Raw genomic sequence first — 15,532 nt, 5'->3', positions numbered from 1 at the left:
TGCGCCATGATATCGGACGTGCAGAAGGCCTGGGAGGCCTGCGATAAGACCGACACTGTCTTCGTTCTCTGTTGCACGGTATTCTGCTGGACCATCATTCCAGCTGTCGGCCTCGGCTATTCTGGATATTCGACCAGACGAAGTGGTCTTGCGTCTTTCATCCCATCCGTGTTGACAGTCTGTGTTTGTTCCATCCAATGGTTCATTTGGGGATATGCTCTTGCATACGGAGATGGACCAGGAGGGGTGATTGGGGACCTCACTTATGCCTTTCACCGAGGAGTTCTTGCCAATCCGGTAGGGACCATTCCAGCTCTACTGTTCAGTGAGTTCCAACTGGTCTTCCTGGCGACAGTCTGTGCCATTAGTGTGGGAGGAGCTTGCGAGCGTGGTCGGATCCTTCCATTGATACCGTTCATCTTTGTATGTCTCCGTACTGGACTTCGATGCGCAATTGGAGCTAATGTTGCTACCATAGGTTTGGGCAACTCTCATCTACTGTCCTCTAGCTCACATGGTCTGGGGTGGCGGTTTTCTGGGCGAGTTGGGAGTTCTGGACTTTGCTGGTGGCACACCTGTCCATATATGCAGCGGTGCAACAGCTTCGGCGCTGAGCTTGTACCTGTCGTATCCAATTGCACGGTCGCGGACTTCACCAAACCGTACGCCTTCCCATCTGAAGCTGCATCGTCCACACAACTCGATGTGCCAAGTCCTCGCAATGATTATCATTTGGGGATCATGGTTGGCTTTTGATGCTGGCACCACTCTCAGCCTCACATTCCAATCTGTGATGGCTCTTTGCGTGACGAATCTGTGCGCGTCGGCTGGTTCAGTGACGTGGGCTTTGATTACTTATTATGAGACTGGCAAATGGTCTCTGGACAGCATCTTCATGGGGGCTATTGCCGGCCTCGTCATGATTACTCCGGCAGCTGGCTTCATCGACCTTCCCACGTCCTTGTTGTTTGGTGTCCTTGGTGCAGTGGTGTGCCGCCAGGCTCTGCGGATCAAGTTCACAGACTTCGCTCGAAAATGGAAGTGGGTTGATAATGGAGACACCTTCGCCACCCACTGCGTCGGTGGCTTCCTCGGTACGATATGTACTGGACTCTTTGCGCAGAAGGCAGTCGCAGGGTACGGAGGAGCTGAGGTCGCTGGCGGAGTATTCTTTGATGGCAATATCCGACAACTTGGGTTACAAATTGTGGAGGCACTCATTGGATTTACCTGGTCCTTTGTTGGTTCATACGTGATCATCGCTCTGATCGATTGTATTCCGGGGCTCGAATTTCTGGCAGAGGACAAGTGAGTTGAGATCTGCCTCGTGTCATTGTTATCTGCTAACTGGATTAGGGATGTCAATATCGGCATGGACGCGTCCCAAATGGACGAGAGTCTCTATGAGGCGCAATGGGCAGGTGAAGAAGATTATAAGCCTCTGGAAGGAGGACATATTGCTCTCGATTGAGTATTCTCCCATCCGGCGACCGATACTCTTCGTACGCCATGAGGTGAGTACTGAGAGAAAAGCTCAAACACAAAATGTGCATATTAACCGGAAGATGCTGGCGGTGGGAAGAAAAGAACTGCCTTTGCATGGATTGAGTTAGACATAGAACGGCAAGCTTGAGACACCAGACACATGTGCATGCGGCAGTCTCAACGGTGGCTTTGATGCATCCCAAAAGCAACATGGGCATTTTTCGAGGGATTGGAGAGGCGCATTGCATGTTGAGAACCGTGGATAGACATCTTGACTTGAAGGCTGGAAATGCCTCGTCCACGTGATAGATTACCTAATCGACTACATATATCAATGTCACGTGCGCGACCATCATTACCATTAAATGAACGATCAACAAGTGCCCAGTGTGCCCATATCTTCTTGATGACACCCAGTCCCTTGTTCACAACCAATTCTGACCTGCCTCGCCTGATCTATGCCTCGCTATGCTCATACACAATCGTCCAGATAGAAGTGGTGAATTTGACAATGAGAACATGGTAAGGTCTTTCATTCCTTTGTTCATCTTCTGTTTCCGGTTTCACAATGTCGCTCATCGTCCCAAAATGCCACTTCCTACCTGCACCCGGAGTAAGTCCTCCCTTCTTGCCACAATTGATAACAACAGCGCCGTCCAAGTATGTATTGAGGCCGATGTAAGCTCACAGCCAAGCCACTCCCACCACCGCCGTGCCGATCCACCTCCCAGTATTAAACACAATGTCTACTTATGGCACACAGGATGGCTCCGTGACGGATACAATGTCAGATGATGAGCTGGACCTCTACAAAGGCGGGCTTCTCGCCGTCGAACTTCACGCCAATGTCCTTCTGAATCGGGCACACTTCCTCTTCTCTACTAGCCGTTGCGATGTCGAACGAGCAGAGGACATGTGTACACGGGGAAGAGCTGCTCTCGACGAGGCCGAAGATCTGTGCATGTCGCACAAGTATCCTGTCAGCAGACTTCTACAGGCAAAGTGCTGGTTCGTCCGAGGTTTCCTCGCCGACCTGACGCGGGACCGTAGCAGTGCTTGGCAATGTTTCCAAGAAGCCCTGAAACTCGACGATGGCTACCGGAATGTCAGAACCGTACAAAGGTATCTCAACCGGCATGCGGATGAAGAAGAAATGGCCGACATGTGGAGCGACACAAATTCAGACGCAGCCAACTCCTGGCCAAGCAGCAGAGCAGCAAAAAGCATCTCGCCGCTCGTGCCGGCTGGCGCTAATGGGACCCCTTTGTCTCGTTCCAGTCTCCACCGACTTGCTGATGAAGACGAAATGAACGACATGTGGAGCGACTCCGGTTCGGAGGCAGCTTTCTCCAGCCCACGCAACAGAGCAGCAAAGCACACCCAGCCTGTCCAAGCTGATGCTAGCAGGCCATCCTCCTCATCTTCAATCGACTCCCGTCGAAACAGCGGTCTCTTCGCCATACTGTTCAACCAACTCCAACAGACTGGCTCTACTACAGACTCATCTCGCCCTTCGACTCCAGAGAGCAACTCGCGTTTCTCCGAGAAAGGCCTCGTCGATCAAGTCATCGACCAACTCAAGAATGCCTCCTCCAGAAGGAGGCCATCCGCAGAGATGCACGAAGCTCCAGTCCAGACACCAGCGGAGTCGCCATCAAAGCGCGAACGACTTACCTTGAAGGACTTTCAGCAGCGTGCAGACGCAGAGCACGAAGAACGTCTATACCTCGAGCACCAACATGTCAATCTAGAGACAAAGCCAGAAGCATCACCAGTCTCCCCAGGCAAAGCTTATGCCCAAGAAGAAACTCTTCTTTCCGACACACCCAGTGTTGCGAAACTGCTGGACACGACAACTCGTCGTCCCGGCCTAGGCCTGTCAATTAACGGAAAGCGACCTTCTTCAGCCCATCTCATTCTCAACACGCAACCTCTCAAACGTGTCTCAACGTCCCCGATCAAGGAGCTACCTAATTCTCCGACAACATCGAGTCCGCTGAGGCAAGCGTTCTTTCCTGGCGAGGTTGGCGATAGTGAAGACCGTATCGACGCCAACACTTGAATGGTTTCAGCAGCAGCACTGTCTGGGAGCCACATCACCAGGAGAACGACCTACCAACTCATCTATCTACTAATCATACTCTCTTGGACTGGACCTCATCCTTCGACCTGCATCTATAAGATAATCATGAACATGCCTGGCAGATTTCGGCTGCGGGAATTCGCCAGAACATCAGTCTTCCCCCTCTTCTCCCCGGATTACTGATCGCAACTGTCACGTCATCTCAGACGTGACAGATGTTGCACGAGTGGTGAATGGAGTCTTAATCTACGATATATGCACCAGACGGGCTTTTTGCTCAACCACAGTTTTGGACTGCACATCATCGTTCCCTACCAAGTGTTCGCCTCTCTGCAGGTCCTTGTATCAAGTACAACTTGCTGGACCCGTACACCTCATCAGCCAGGACATATGTTTATTCCGCCTATTTAAGACGAATCTCAAGCAGAATTAGCATCATTTCGGAACAAGCCATCCTCGCCGGCTCATGGTCGAACCAGATCCTTCCTACCACAGCTGAACCTCTCACACGCAGACCCAAACCAATCCAAAAACAACAGCGCCTCACCTAACCATGCCCTTAATAACCCAAATTCAAGCTGTAACCCTCGACCGCCTCATCTACCATTCCCACATATCCTTCGAGTCCGCAGAATCTCGCATCCGATCCTCCATCCAGAACGGACCAAAAGAGGACAAACCCTTGCAGCAAACCTCATCAACTCCAAATCCAGCCACTCGTCCTACAGACAAATCCTTCTTCGAAGCCTCCATCACACCCAAACTCGGTCCGCATGGCTTCATGTACTTCACGGAATTCAATCACGGCAACTGGCTTCGGTTTTACACCCCTCCCACCTCGGCCATCAAAGACCCCGACACCGGCGCGACCAAGAACCTCCGCGCCATAAAGTACGTCTTGGGAAACCCATTGGTTGCAATAACCATGCTCCGACACGATCTTGACGCTGGCCTCTCGGTGCCGGTAGAATTGTATCTCGTGGAAGAGCCCGAGGGTGGCGTCAAGGTCATATGGTTTCGTCCCAGTGGTCTTGTGGCTGGGTATGAGGGCGCAAAGAGCGAGCTGGTGGACGCGGCGAGGGTTCTTGACGTCAAGCTTGAGAGATTCGTGAGGTATGTTCTGGCCGAGGAGGGTGAAGGGACTGGTAGTGGGAAATTGTAGATGTAGATAGTTAGTTCTTGTCATGGTCTCGGAATTGTTGCGAATACTGGTTACGATATCCATATGATCATTTCGAGAGCCTCCATCTTTGTCGTAGGTGAGTCACGACAGGCAGGGCATGGAAAATCGTGTATCTGTTGAGCAGGCGTTGTGTAGACAGATTCTCTTTGCGCAATTGACATCGAACCCTGCCAAACGCATGACCTGAGGTCTAGCCAGTTGTCATCCCTGGACTGGACAGGTCTCTTATTCCTGCCCGGCGTTGCCACGCACATTGATATGTTACTGTAGCAAATCCGCCACTCGATGATAGTACGCATGTTGGGATGTCGTGGCAGCAGATCCATCGCCTGGTGTTCGCATGTAGTTTCTGTGCCTGCTGTCGCACAAGTGAGCCTCATGGAAGGCATGGTATCCCATGTGGCTATCACCCTCCTGACGAAGAGATCCTCAACTCCCCCATGAGCTTCTCAATCGCAGCCTCAACATCACCATCACCATCACCATCACCATCACCACCCACACCGACGTCCTTCATCCGCACATCGCTCTTCTTCAACCGCGCAACATTCTCTACGAGACATTCCTGCATGACCTCGCTGGCCGATCTGTACTGGACACTGTCCTTACCCCAGGTGCGCTCGATATTGCTCAGGTTGAGCCTGATTGTATCAAGGAGGATGTTGATTCGTTGGACGTGCTCATCCTCCTCGGCATCTCCACCACGCTGTTCATTCTTATCCACGTCCATGGCGATAGCTGTGTCTTTACACGATTTGCTACCGGCGGCCCAGGTAGTTACCTAGGTATGTGGAAGGGAGAGACAAAGAGACATCGCTGGCGTAGGGAATACCTATGCCTTGGCGGGACCCGCCAACGCAAATGGTAATATACCTGGGTACCTAGGTAGGTAGGGCTTATCAGACGGTACAGTACACGTTCACTCCAACTCATCATCTGCATGGTGGTCATTCATACTGTAGAAGTCACAGTCTCTCATCCGGCCTCAACAAGCCAAAGACGAGAAGCTGGTTCTGTCCCGACATCATCTCTCGCGGACAGGGTGAATGAGTATAATTCAAATTCAGGCATTAGCTATCTCAGACATCGCTCCTAGCAACGTTAATCCAATCCAACGCCTTGCCAATACAAAGACACAAAAACGTCCCGAGTCTGGGACCGATCTTGCCCAAGTGCTCTCTCACTGGACTTGTGCCACTTATCGCGAGAGCTCTCATGGGCTTACGAATCTCTCGTCTTCTCTCTGTCGTAACGACGGGGTATAACATTTCCGCGATCACAGTTGCCCATATGTTGAGCTTGCTTCGAAGTCTCCCTGGTGCGTAGGGCAAGAATACATTTCAAAATTCCCCTCTCTGGATGCTCGAGAATCCAAGCCTCTTTACGTGCCGATATGCGCGCGGTGCCCAGCAAATCTTCCTTGAGTCGTATCCAAGTTGGGGATATGGTGTTCCAAGTCTTGCAGGTCCTCCTGGGTAGAGGCCCATCTTCAAAGCTGGGAGCGACCCGGTTGGGGCTTCTTCATGTCGTAGTTCCAGCATCCACGCCAAAAATTCGTCATAGAATAGCCGAAGTCTCATTCAATCAATGGCTTCTTTACTGCGCCGACCAAGGCGACACCAATGCAACTCATCGCATTAGGATCCGAAGCACGTACAATCGTGGCAAGTGGCAGCATCGGATTGTCAGCGTTGACATGCGAAGCATCCCTAGCGGCTTGTTCAATAGCTTCCATCTCGGCCTTACATGAATGGTGATCCCACGGCGAGGCGACAATGGGCTGACGAAGAATAATATCTTTGGCGCCGTTCATCGATGCCTAATGCATGGTTAGCAAAACCTCTGCAGGTGACTTGTATCAACACATACCTTGACGGTCAGGTAGTACTCGACTTTGTACAAACCTGCCGTTGTCGTGAACCCAGTCACCGCATATGTCGGAAACCCCGACTTGCCGCGAGGCAAGATACCATCGGAATCACGAAGATCAATTGACGGAAACACCAATCCCAGGTTCGTAAAGTAACCTGCTTCTGGCATCTTCACACCGACATTCTCCGTTTTCTTGACCATATTCTTAGTTTTCCTCTGCGGCTCATCGCCTTCGTGGTTGTAGATAACTTCCTCATCAATCCCGATTTCGATCTTGCGGATTGTGACTTTTCGTGCCTTACTGGGCCAGTCCGGGTTCGGTGATAACTTGATATAAACGCTGACCGGATCAAGAGGTCCATACGACCATCGCGGCAGAGATATGCCTAGCGTGACTAGGTGGTCGGAGACTCGCTCTGCGGATTCGGGACGATTGTACATACCAAAGGTCGAAAGTGTATCGTATCGCGCAATCGGAACTGGAAAAGCATACTGTTTGCGATCTCCAGACCCGTACCCAACGGTCACCACCATTTCATAGAACGTTTCAGCCGTCCTCCGCGGTAGTTGGAGACTGGCGGGCGGTACTCTTCGGGCGGTTTCTTGACCTCCTCGACCAAAGGGTATGAATATCACAAACGGTAGGTCCATGTACATGATCTCTTCATATTCTCTGTTGGCTGGACACCGGAATAGTAGCATCTCTTTCCCCACGGTCTCTGTGGACTCCTTCCTGGGCGCCGCCAGATGTTTCTTGGCTACCGAGTCGGCATGAGGATGGATGCTTTCGCGTCGCTGGAGAGCGATAGTGACTATGGAGATGTTGACGGGACTTGATATGCCAACACCGGAGCGTACCTCGACGGTCCCCTCAATACGGGGCTAAAAGTGTCAGCACAAGGATTGCGCAATCCAACCTTCGAACTTACCAGTGTAGCAGAGATTCCTGGATACCCGACGAGGAAGTTTGTGTTGGGGCGACCAGATACACGCACAAATGCGCTCATCTTCTCATACGGCTGGATCTTATACCGAGACCATTAGGACTGGTGGGAGGTTCCCTGTGCTGCGGGCAGCCTGTTCTTGAATTGAAAGATAGCGGGGGCCTTGTTCTGAGCAACGGTGTGAAGCCCATAGAGACGTCTTGCTGGCGTTTGTTGTTACATGCGGCAAGGGATCCAATTCATTGCTCCCTTCCCTCGTCGCTTTGTTCAGGTAATAATGGGACTCTTGAGAGAGCGGGCTTGTTGACGTCGTTTGTTTTTGGCGAGGGATGCGAGCGAATGACCTCAGGGCAGGCGGGTTGATATCGATAGGGCGTAATATGTTCGATGAGTAGTTGAGGATAGTAGTCTATGGTCAGAGTAGAGGTTGTGTGTACTGAGTAAGCGGTATAGGCTGAAGTGATAAGGTTGGGTTGTGCAGACAGATGGAGGTGCTAGATGATGCTAGGCGCGCAGAAGGCGCAAGTGGATTGGAATTTGGCGTGGAGAGGTACAATAGCAGGTGTCGTGCTACAAGTGACAGACTTGGAGAGCCACCTGGGAGTGAGCTGATCGCCTGCCCCGCCCAGACAAACAAAGAGGAGACCAAAAACGCCTGGAATGCCTGCAAAAGTGCCCTTTAGGCTTGCGATGCTTGCGGCCTATAGCCCACAAAATGTCACAGTACAGCACTCTGCCCTTGAGGAACAGGCATACCAGCCCTACACCCAATAAACCTAAAAAGTTATTACGCAAGCCTGTCAGCACCTCAGCAGCTTGTTGTCGATCTGGTTCACAATGCCTGTGGCGCTAGTCGGATGAACCAGTATTTGTCGCCTAATTGTTGCTGAACAGGGAGTTTCGGACTTTATCATGATTTGCATCTTTTATGGTTCTCCTCTTTACCTGCTTGTTTGCCTGTTGTTTACGTCTTCGTCTATCTGAAACACATGCCAATCAACATGCCACCAGCTAACATAGCCAGGAATCCTGCACTGTCCCGCTCGGCGTGGTCTCGCCAGTATTGCGGGCGAAGACCCCGATCTCTTGGACGAATCAATCGCAACCGCCCCAGTTCCAAGATCTGATGGAGGTACGCCTTATTTTGCCCCAAGTCCGTCGACGGAGCTTGAATTGGCGGACACTTCGCGTTCGGGGGCAAACCTGACAAGAATAATAATGTCCGCCTTCCTTCATGCCCAGCACATGTCTGCACATGGCTGACAGAGCGATGCCATGGCATATCGTCAGCTCTTAGCAGTGAGGGCGAGGCTATTGGCACCGGCCCTAGCACGCGCTTCCCAGCGTGTTGTGGCGTAATCGTTGTGATGCCACTTCTGTGCGTCGTATACCCCCGAAGGCATGATGTCTTTGGTGCCTTAACGTCTTGCTCAATACTGAAAATCGAACTGCCTGGAAGTATGTCTGTGGAAGGACCAATCGTGTCTTGTCCTGCTTGAGTATCCGACATGGCACTATACCTCGTCGGTTGGCTCCATCGCCTCATTGTCATTCCTAGCCGGCCAGCGGATTCGCATGTATCGTGACTCGTTCGAGAACAATCTTCTCACTCTTCGGTCGATCTTTCTTGTCAACCTCAACACTCTCCATTTTCTCAAGAGTGGACCCCTCTTCAGCACCGTCAATGACTCGTCCAAAGACTGTGTTCTTGCCATCCAGGTGCGGCGCCTCCTTGAGTGTAATGAAAAACTGGCTGCCGTTCGTTTGAGGCCCTTTGTTTGCCATGGAGACCATGCCCCGTCCGCTATGCCGCAGAGCAGGAACCTTGATTTCGTCCTCGATATATTCTCCCCAGATCGATGTTCCTCCCTTTGTTACTGAATTACCAGCAGTGGCGCGAGACGAGAGTGAAGTATCCCCTCCTTGAATCATAAAGTCAGGTATGAGGCGGTGGAAAGGTGTCCCATCATAGGCTCCTGAGGCACATAGAGCCAGGAAATTCTCGGCCGTCTTAGGCACAGATTCGCAGAAGATCTCGACCTTAAGGTCACCGTGAGTGGTATGGAGCTGAATGTGTCAGTGGCTTGTAGGGTAGGGGAGATATACGGTACGTACTGTGACTGACATGCTGCAATATTAAATCCATGGACTACTGCGAAAAGCGACGCAGATCGTGGAGTGTAGAATTGCCGCTGCGGAGCCAGTGATGCGATTTTTTGTGCAAGAGCCACGTGGGTAGAGTCGCCTGCTGCTGGCGATGTGACCGGTAACCTTCTTCGTCGTGAACAGACAAGGTCTACCGTCGGTTGATCTCATTCAAAAAAGTTGTAGGTATTTGTTCAGAGCCGCAGTTTGAAGGTCACGTGCGAGTGTGTACAAATCCACCGAGACTGAGACAGAACAGAAGGGCATTTGCCATTTGGGAGCATTCCACAACGTCAGAATCAGTGCCTCAACTAGATTTGGTATCAATTGCTAGCCTTCCGACCAGCATGTTTACGTTTGATCGCTGATATTTCAACGTTAGGGACTCGGTCCGGTCTCGAAATCCTATCCCTTGGAGAGTTCTGTACAAAAGGTATGATCCCCAGGTATCTCAATCCGTGCATTCATCTTTAGATATGTCGTTCGTGATGAAAATCAAACAAAAGGGTCCTCTCCCTAGTAGTACAAGTCGAGCAGCTGCTCTGACACGCCGAGAATTGAATAATACAAATGTAAGTATAGTGCAACAGGCAAGTCAATGTCCACAGGCCTCTCAGGTAGCGCCAGACAAAAGGTTCGCATGCTTCTTGGATATCCAGTTCATCAGCATGTCATCAAGTTGCGATTGCATTTCAACAAGTTTCGTTCGTTCATCTGAAAAGAGGTTGTGCATAAGTGGGTGCTCTGGACCCACGGGAGTGACATTTGAATTGTCGTGGACGATAATGAGTAGGTCCTTGATGTCTTGATTGTTTTCCATGTAGGTTCGGAGTGAGGCGTCCGACCATGTCGGAGTAGACCTCGAAGTCGAGGGTGTGTGCGTGGCGGTAGAAGGCGACGGTTTCGAAGTGCTGGCTGTCCCTTCTGATTCAGGTGGATTGCCCTCGTGTGGCTCAGGCGATACCCTTGTTATTTCTTGGTAGAACGTTGATGCTGGGAGGCCACCCTGGAGTTTATCATTGGCAGCATTGGTCGTCGATTCGAGAGGTGAAACAGATCTCACGATCTCTATCGACGTCGTTTGCCCTTCTGGCTCCACCAGAGGAGAGACACTGTTGCGATGCACATCTTCTGAGTTCATCGCCTGTTCTTCCGCTTCATCGGATCCACTATCATCGATTGCAAATCGCTCTTTAGCCCTCTTAGAGTAGATGGCTTTCACAGGAGAAGTAGTCTCCGCTGCAGATGAGGAATTTGACTTCAGTGCCGTGGTAATGGGCGCGAAGATTGACCTCTTTTCTGTGAGCGAGGGAAAACGATTGACAGGAGGTGCCGGCTGTGTCTGCGTAGGCGCCGAAGTTTGAGGCTCGTCCGCCTGCGTGGTATCTGAATCGACTTTTCGTACCGTTGGCGGCGCGGGCGCGGGCCCTGTGGGTGCTGGAGGTGCCTCCGGTTGGAGAGCCTTTGGACCATCTCTGGACGGGGCCCGTGTATCCGTTGGTGAAGAGGTCGACGATAGGACAGGAGGTGCTTTCTGTAGTTTGCTCGGCTTTCGCTCTGGACCAACCTCGGGTCTCGATGTGAGAGATTCCAATGAATCCTTGTTTTGCGGTGACTGTCGTGAATCGTCGGCCACTTTCTCATTTTCTTCTTGCGGAGCGCCCTTCTTTCGCTTGAACAGACCGCTGAGCATACCCTTCTTCTCCTTCTTTTTCTCTTTGCCCTTGTCGTCCGCCACCACGGCCTTGTCGATGGTTTCGAGACTCGCACGCTCACGCACTCCTTGTTCGGCGGTCACGTTTGCCTCAGAGTCCCCTCGTAATAATCTTGGAGTCAAGGATATCTTCTTCGTCTCCACCGTGTCGTCTCGGAAGAAGGAATCTGTATTTCTAACCACACCTTTCCTCGACCGCTGAACAGTTTCTTCGGAGAGTTGTTGCTCTTGTTGGGTTTGCGGCTGTTGAGCTTTGGGAGGACTTGACGACATGTCATGATTCGAGCTCTCGTTGCCAATGCTGCGCTGGGCGCCGTTGACTAGTATGGGCTCAACTTGCGCTTGGTTTTCTGTCGATGTAACAGGCCCATCTTGTTGGTCTTCACTCGCTTCACCTTCCTCAGGATTCTCGCCGCCGATCTGGTCGAGTGTGTCGTCTTCACCTTCTTCCTCCTCGTCCGAATACTCATACTCAGAAGGCTCATAATAAGTCGGCGCTGAAAATTGGACGGTCTTGGCGTTCCTCCTGCGCATGGCTTTCTTCAACGGATTCTTGGACTTCTCCGTGTTGTCTCCTAGCATCGAAGCTGACAGCTGAATGGATATTAGTGCAGAAGGAGACTAAACAACGAGGTACGTACATCAACGTTCCGATGTTTATTCAGTCGAGCTAGTCGCTCAGTGGGCGTTTCAATGTGTTCGGCAGGTAGGTAGCCTATGAGTGTGAGCTCTGTATGGACCATGGGTCTCTACTGACTTACCAATACTACCATCTTTGACGACACGCACGAGCCACCAATAGCTGTTACTATCGTCAAGCAAAACCATGGTGTCTCCCTTCGTGGCATTTGCTTGGCCTTCGACCGTCGCGACAAAGGTGTGCAAAGCGTAAACAAACTCGAAGTCAATGTCCTCTATTTCTCGTAAGCATTCTCCTCCCCAACCAGAATCGATGAAGCGATCGGTGCAGCAAAATTGGAATTCATCGGTGTCATCATCGGAGCTTTCATCAGCATCTGGCAAGAAAGACCCTTCATCTTCCCACTCATTCTCGTCGTCATCCGAGTCGACCAAGTCGTCTTCATAGCTTTCGACCGCATCGATCAGGAGAGGATCCTCTACGGGCAAGAGATATCGTCGAAACTCCTGAGATTCAGAAAAGGGCATATTGTGGGAGCTGGCAGCCGTGTCTTGCTCCGAAGCGGGTAAGTGGCCATTGTACCGTATATCGTGATCGGAGATGCCTTGGGTAGCAACGTGTTCGTGATGCTCCGTATACTCACCATGATGACTTGCCGGGGAAAACGATTGCGTTGGGCGCAGAGGGAAATGCTCAGGGGTAGAAGAGAAGGGTGAAGAAGAATGACAAATGCCTCGAGTCGGCGTTGACTGGGAAGCCGGGGAAGCTCCCAAATCCATAGCATCGCCTCGCTGCTGGGGTCGCAGGGAAAGGGGGTATTTACCATCTTCAATGGAAGGTGAACTGGAGATTTTGTCCATGAGGTCGTCATCCATATCCTCGTCATGGGAATCACCCGCTTCTCCGTCGTCCAGGTCCTGCCCATGGTATCCATTCCCATTGATCCCAGTCTGTGGGTCCATATGGTCGTCGTCGTGATCGTCATCCGCATCGTCGTAGAAGTGTTGTTCAGATGAGGGTCCTCCATTGGGTTGGTCTTCTGAGATCCTGGGGCTTGTGTGTTGTTGCTGGTATGCCTGCTGCTCAGCCTGTCTTATGGTCTGCGCTTGGTGCGGTGCAGCGGGTCCAAAGCCATAAGGTTGAGGATGGGCGGGCTGTCTCGTATGGTCTTTTGCGGACGGCGCCTCGTGAGCTTGTAGGTCGAGTGTATCTGGCGGCATGACTGGTGAGTATATGGTAATCCATGTTGTATCTCATACAACAGATTCAGAAAATTTTGGGGTGTTATCTTACCAGCTCTCACAAGCTGTGGCTTCAAGGAGGTCATTGCGCGCACCATTTAGGGCGGGGAGAAAGTGAAGGTCGCGTTATGTGTTCGCCGAGCAGACTCGACGAGTTCCGATGAGTTTCAGGTCGCATGAAGGTTACAAGCTTGGGCGATCGAGCAGACTAAGTGCAGCGAGAGAGTGTACGCGATTGGTACGAATATGAAGCAGGACGAGGCTCGGAGGTGAGGCAAGGTATAGGGACTCGGACGCGGTAAAGACTGAGGCGAGTGCAGAGAGCCAGTCTCGGTTGCTTCAAAAGAGCGACGCGTGTGGAGAGGTGGACAAAGACAGGGAAAGATCGACTGTATTGCAAGCAACGAAAGAGTCGTGTGCGCTTGCCTGCACGAGTAAAGAAATGTACCTGATGTTGGGTGATGGATGGTGGATGTGAACTGAAAGTGGAATAATTGTGATGTTTGGGAAAGGGTCGGCGGGAATAACGTTAACTAAGGCACGGAGTAGGCTAGGGCTTGTTCCTCTCTCCCTTCCCCCCTAAAATCGAAGGGAGGGAGGCTTGCAGCTCCAGTGCCTGTTTTCCAAAAATTAAAGATGGACGCTTGGATTCAGAAACTGGGGTCTAACTTGTCTAACTCGCAGAGAATCAGGGACGGTGCGACAAGTTTGGGGATCGTGATTGGGTGAATGTCCGCCATCCCAGCCAGGAATTATAACTTAAGCCCTGTCAGTTCCCACTCCGTCTGCAGCATCGAAGAAGAGGCCGCGGGGGCGGCCAGTTGCGCTTCCATTGAATGCAGGTGCTGAAAAAGAAACGCCCGTCGACAAGTCCGACGGCCGCTGCAGCTTCTTCTCAATATGCTTTGGAGACGGCGATGAGTGGGCTTCTTGCCGCCCTTCAATCCTACAACCACCAATGAAGGTCACAAGTACTCCTGTTTTTCTCCATACAATGATGAGATTCATTATCATGCATGCTCTTTAAGGTAACGTATTTGACCACCTCCTGGGTTTTGACCACCTCGTGGGGGTAATCGTGACAACTTTTACTCTGGCAACTCGTAAAATCGTGCTTTTCTACGATTAGGCGTGCTCCTGCCCTGATCGGCGATGCCAGGGGGCTGTTTTGGGGAGGATAGGCATGCCGATTAGAACGCTTGCCACTGTAAATAACCTGGAAGCTGTTCTTCTGGGCATTGCCACTATCACTTAGGGTGTTCCTACGTATCCCAAGTCGATCTTGCACATCTATTTACCACCACTATTTATCTTTTCCTGCTCTTTCTGAGTCGCGTTTTTCGCGTCGGTAGCAAAACTTGCTATGATCCTTAGTGTTGATGAGCGTGATAAACGTGATGAACAGCTTCCCTTATTGCCGTGACCTCACGGCGTTGATCTCGCTACCGCCACTAAGCTAGTACCGTAGTTATATCAGAGGGAGAAGAAGGACGTCTAGTAGGTGATTCTATATAGCTATTAGCTAAATTATTCGAGCAAGTCCAAAAGCAAGCCTAAAAAGCAAAAAGCAAGTATAATTACAATTCAATATATTTGAGCTATTTACCCGATCTCGTAGTGGCTCGACCTCGTTATCGACCTCCTTCCTTTCTCTAGTAGGGATAGTCCCTGATTCGACTTAAGTCTCTTTCTCGGCTCCCACTTTACCTAAGTAGGCGCGGGTAATAGCCGTAGGTATCATAGAATCGGGTTCTCAAGAGGTAGAAGAGCTATTGAGAAGTAATATCTTTATCCCGTCGTTACCAAGGTTGTTTGTTGGGCTTGATTCTCCTAAATCAAGCTTGCTTTCCTCGCCACTACTATCTTTAGTGATTTCGGATCTTATAGAGCTCGAACCTGGTTGGGAGAAGACTAATGCTGCTCGTATAGTAATACTAGAGCTCGGAATGATAGACACTATAAGAATCATACTGAGCAAGGAGGAAAGGCTTGAACTAGTACTTACGGCTATCAAATCTAGCGATTTTCTTGTCTCTACTACCGCTTATCGATATAGTATTGCTTAAACGACTTTAAGAAGACGTTTAAATAGTGGTTTATCTATAAAGATTAAATACTTTAGCCAATAGCTTCTCACGGTTAAAGAGGAGCATACTCTCAAGGAGTATATTATGTATATATATAATTTAGGCCGTCCTCCAACTCTTGCTATAATTCACGGCTCT

The 15,532-nt window shown here is 50.9% G+C and overlaps 7 protein-coding genes across 7 annotated transcripts; 3 read left to right on the top strand and 4 right to left on the bottom strand.

Annotated features, from left to right (window-relative positions):
• Positions 1–3: 3 nt before the first annotated feature.
• On the top strand, positions 4–1,744 carry EDD37DRAFT_576984 (putative ammonium transporter; the record flags this gene model as incomplete). The annotated part of the gene is made up of 3 exons (XM_062814397.1): positions 4–423; positions 479–1,308; positions 1,357–1,744. 3 exons carry the CDS (start codon positions 7–9, stop codon positions 1,469–1,471), a joined length of 1,362 nt encoding a protein of 453 aa, XP_062670815.1. The 3' UTR covers positions 1,472–1,744.
• Positions 1,745–1,898: 154 nt separating this feature from the next.
• On the top strand, positions 1,899–3,958 carry EDD37DRAFT_370957 (uncharacterized protein). The gene has a single exon (XM_062811950.1). It carries the CDS (start codon positions 2,228–2,230, stop codon positions 3,545–3,547), a length of 1,320 nt encoding a protein of 439 aa, XP_062670814.1. The 5' UTR covers positions 1,899–2,227; the 3' UTR covers positions 3,548–3,958.
• Positions 3,835–4,893, top strand: EDD37DRAFT_370906 (uncharacterized protein). The gene has a single exon (XM_062811949.1). The coding sequence runs from the start codon at positions 4,122–4,124 to the stop codon at positions 4,728–4,730; it is 609 nt and encodes a 202-aa protein (XP_062670813.1). The 5' UTR covers positions 3,835–4,121; the 3' UTR covers positions 4,731–4,893.
• Positions 4,894–5,012: 119 nt separating this feature from the next.
• On the bottom strand, positions 5,013–5,481 carry EDD37DRAFT_649259 (uncharacterized protein; the record flags this gene model as incomplete). The annotated part of the gene is made up of 2 exons (XM_062818117.1): positions 5,013–5,109; positions 5,162–5,481. 2 exons carry the CDS (start codon positions 5,479–5,481, stop codon positions 5,013–5,015), a joined length of 417 nt encoding a protein of 138 aa, XP_062670812.1.
• An 846-nt stretch (positions 5,482–6,327) lies between these two features.
• On the bottom strand, positions 6,328–7,630 carry EDD37DRAFT_608394 (uncharacterized protein; the record flags this gene model as incomplete). The annotated part of the gene is made up of 3 exons (XM_062815049.1): positions 6,328–6,570; positions 6,621–7,505; positions 7,553–7,630. The coding sequence occupies 3 exons, from the start codon at positions 7,628–7,630 to the stop codon at positions 6,328–6,330; spliced, it is 1,206 nt and encodes a 401-aa protein (XP_062670811.1).
• Positions 7,631–8,702: 1,072 nt separating this feature from the next.
• EDD37DRAFT_370888 (peptidyl-prolyl cis-trans isomerase-like 3) lies at positions 8,703–9,941 on the bottom strand. The gene is made up of 3 exons (XM_062811948.1): positions 9,683–9,941; positions 8,889–9,634; positions 8,703–8,714 (listed from the first exon to the last, which is right to left on the bottom strand). The coding sequence occupies exons 1-2, from the start codon at positions 9,692–9,694 to the stop codon at positions 9,122–9,124; spliced, it is 525 nt and encodes a 174-aa protein (XP_062670810.1). The 5' UTR covers positions 9,695–9,941; the 3' UTR covers positions 8,703–8,714; positions 8,889–9,121.
• On the bottom strand, positions 9,868–13,878 carry EDD37DRAFT_628370 (uncharacterized protein). The gene is made up of 5 exons (XM_062816434.1): positions 13,360–13,878; positions 12,890–13,276; positions 12,188–12,340; positions 12,068–12,141; positions 9,868–12,020 (listed from the first exon to the last, which is right to left on the bottom strand). The coding sequence occupies exons 1-5, from the start codon at positions 13,403–13,405 to the stop codon at positions 10,326–10,328; spliced, it is 2,355 nt and encodes a 784-aa protein (XP_062670809.1). The 5' UTR covers positions 13,406–13,878; the 3' UTR covers positions 9,868–10,325.
• Positions 13,879–15,532: the final 1,654 nt, after the last annotated feature.

The sequence above is a fragment of the Exophiala viscosa genome (genome assembly GCF_022695815.1).
Source record: "Exophiala viscosa unplaced genomic scaffold EDD37scaffold_4, whole genome shotgun sequence".
In the NCBI taxonomy this organism is placed as follows: Eukaryota; Fungi; Ascomycota; class Eurotiomycetes; order Chaetothyriales; family Herpotrichiellaceae; genus Exophiala; species Exophiala viscosa.
This window is presented reverse-complemented; position numbering and strand designations above follow the sequence as displayed.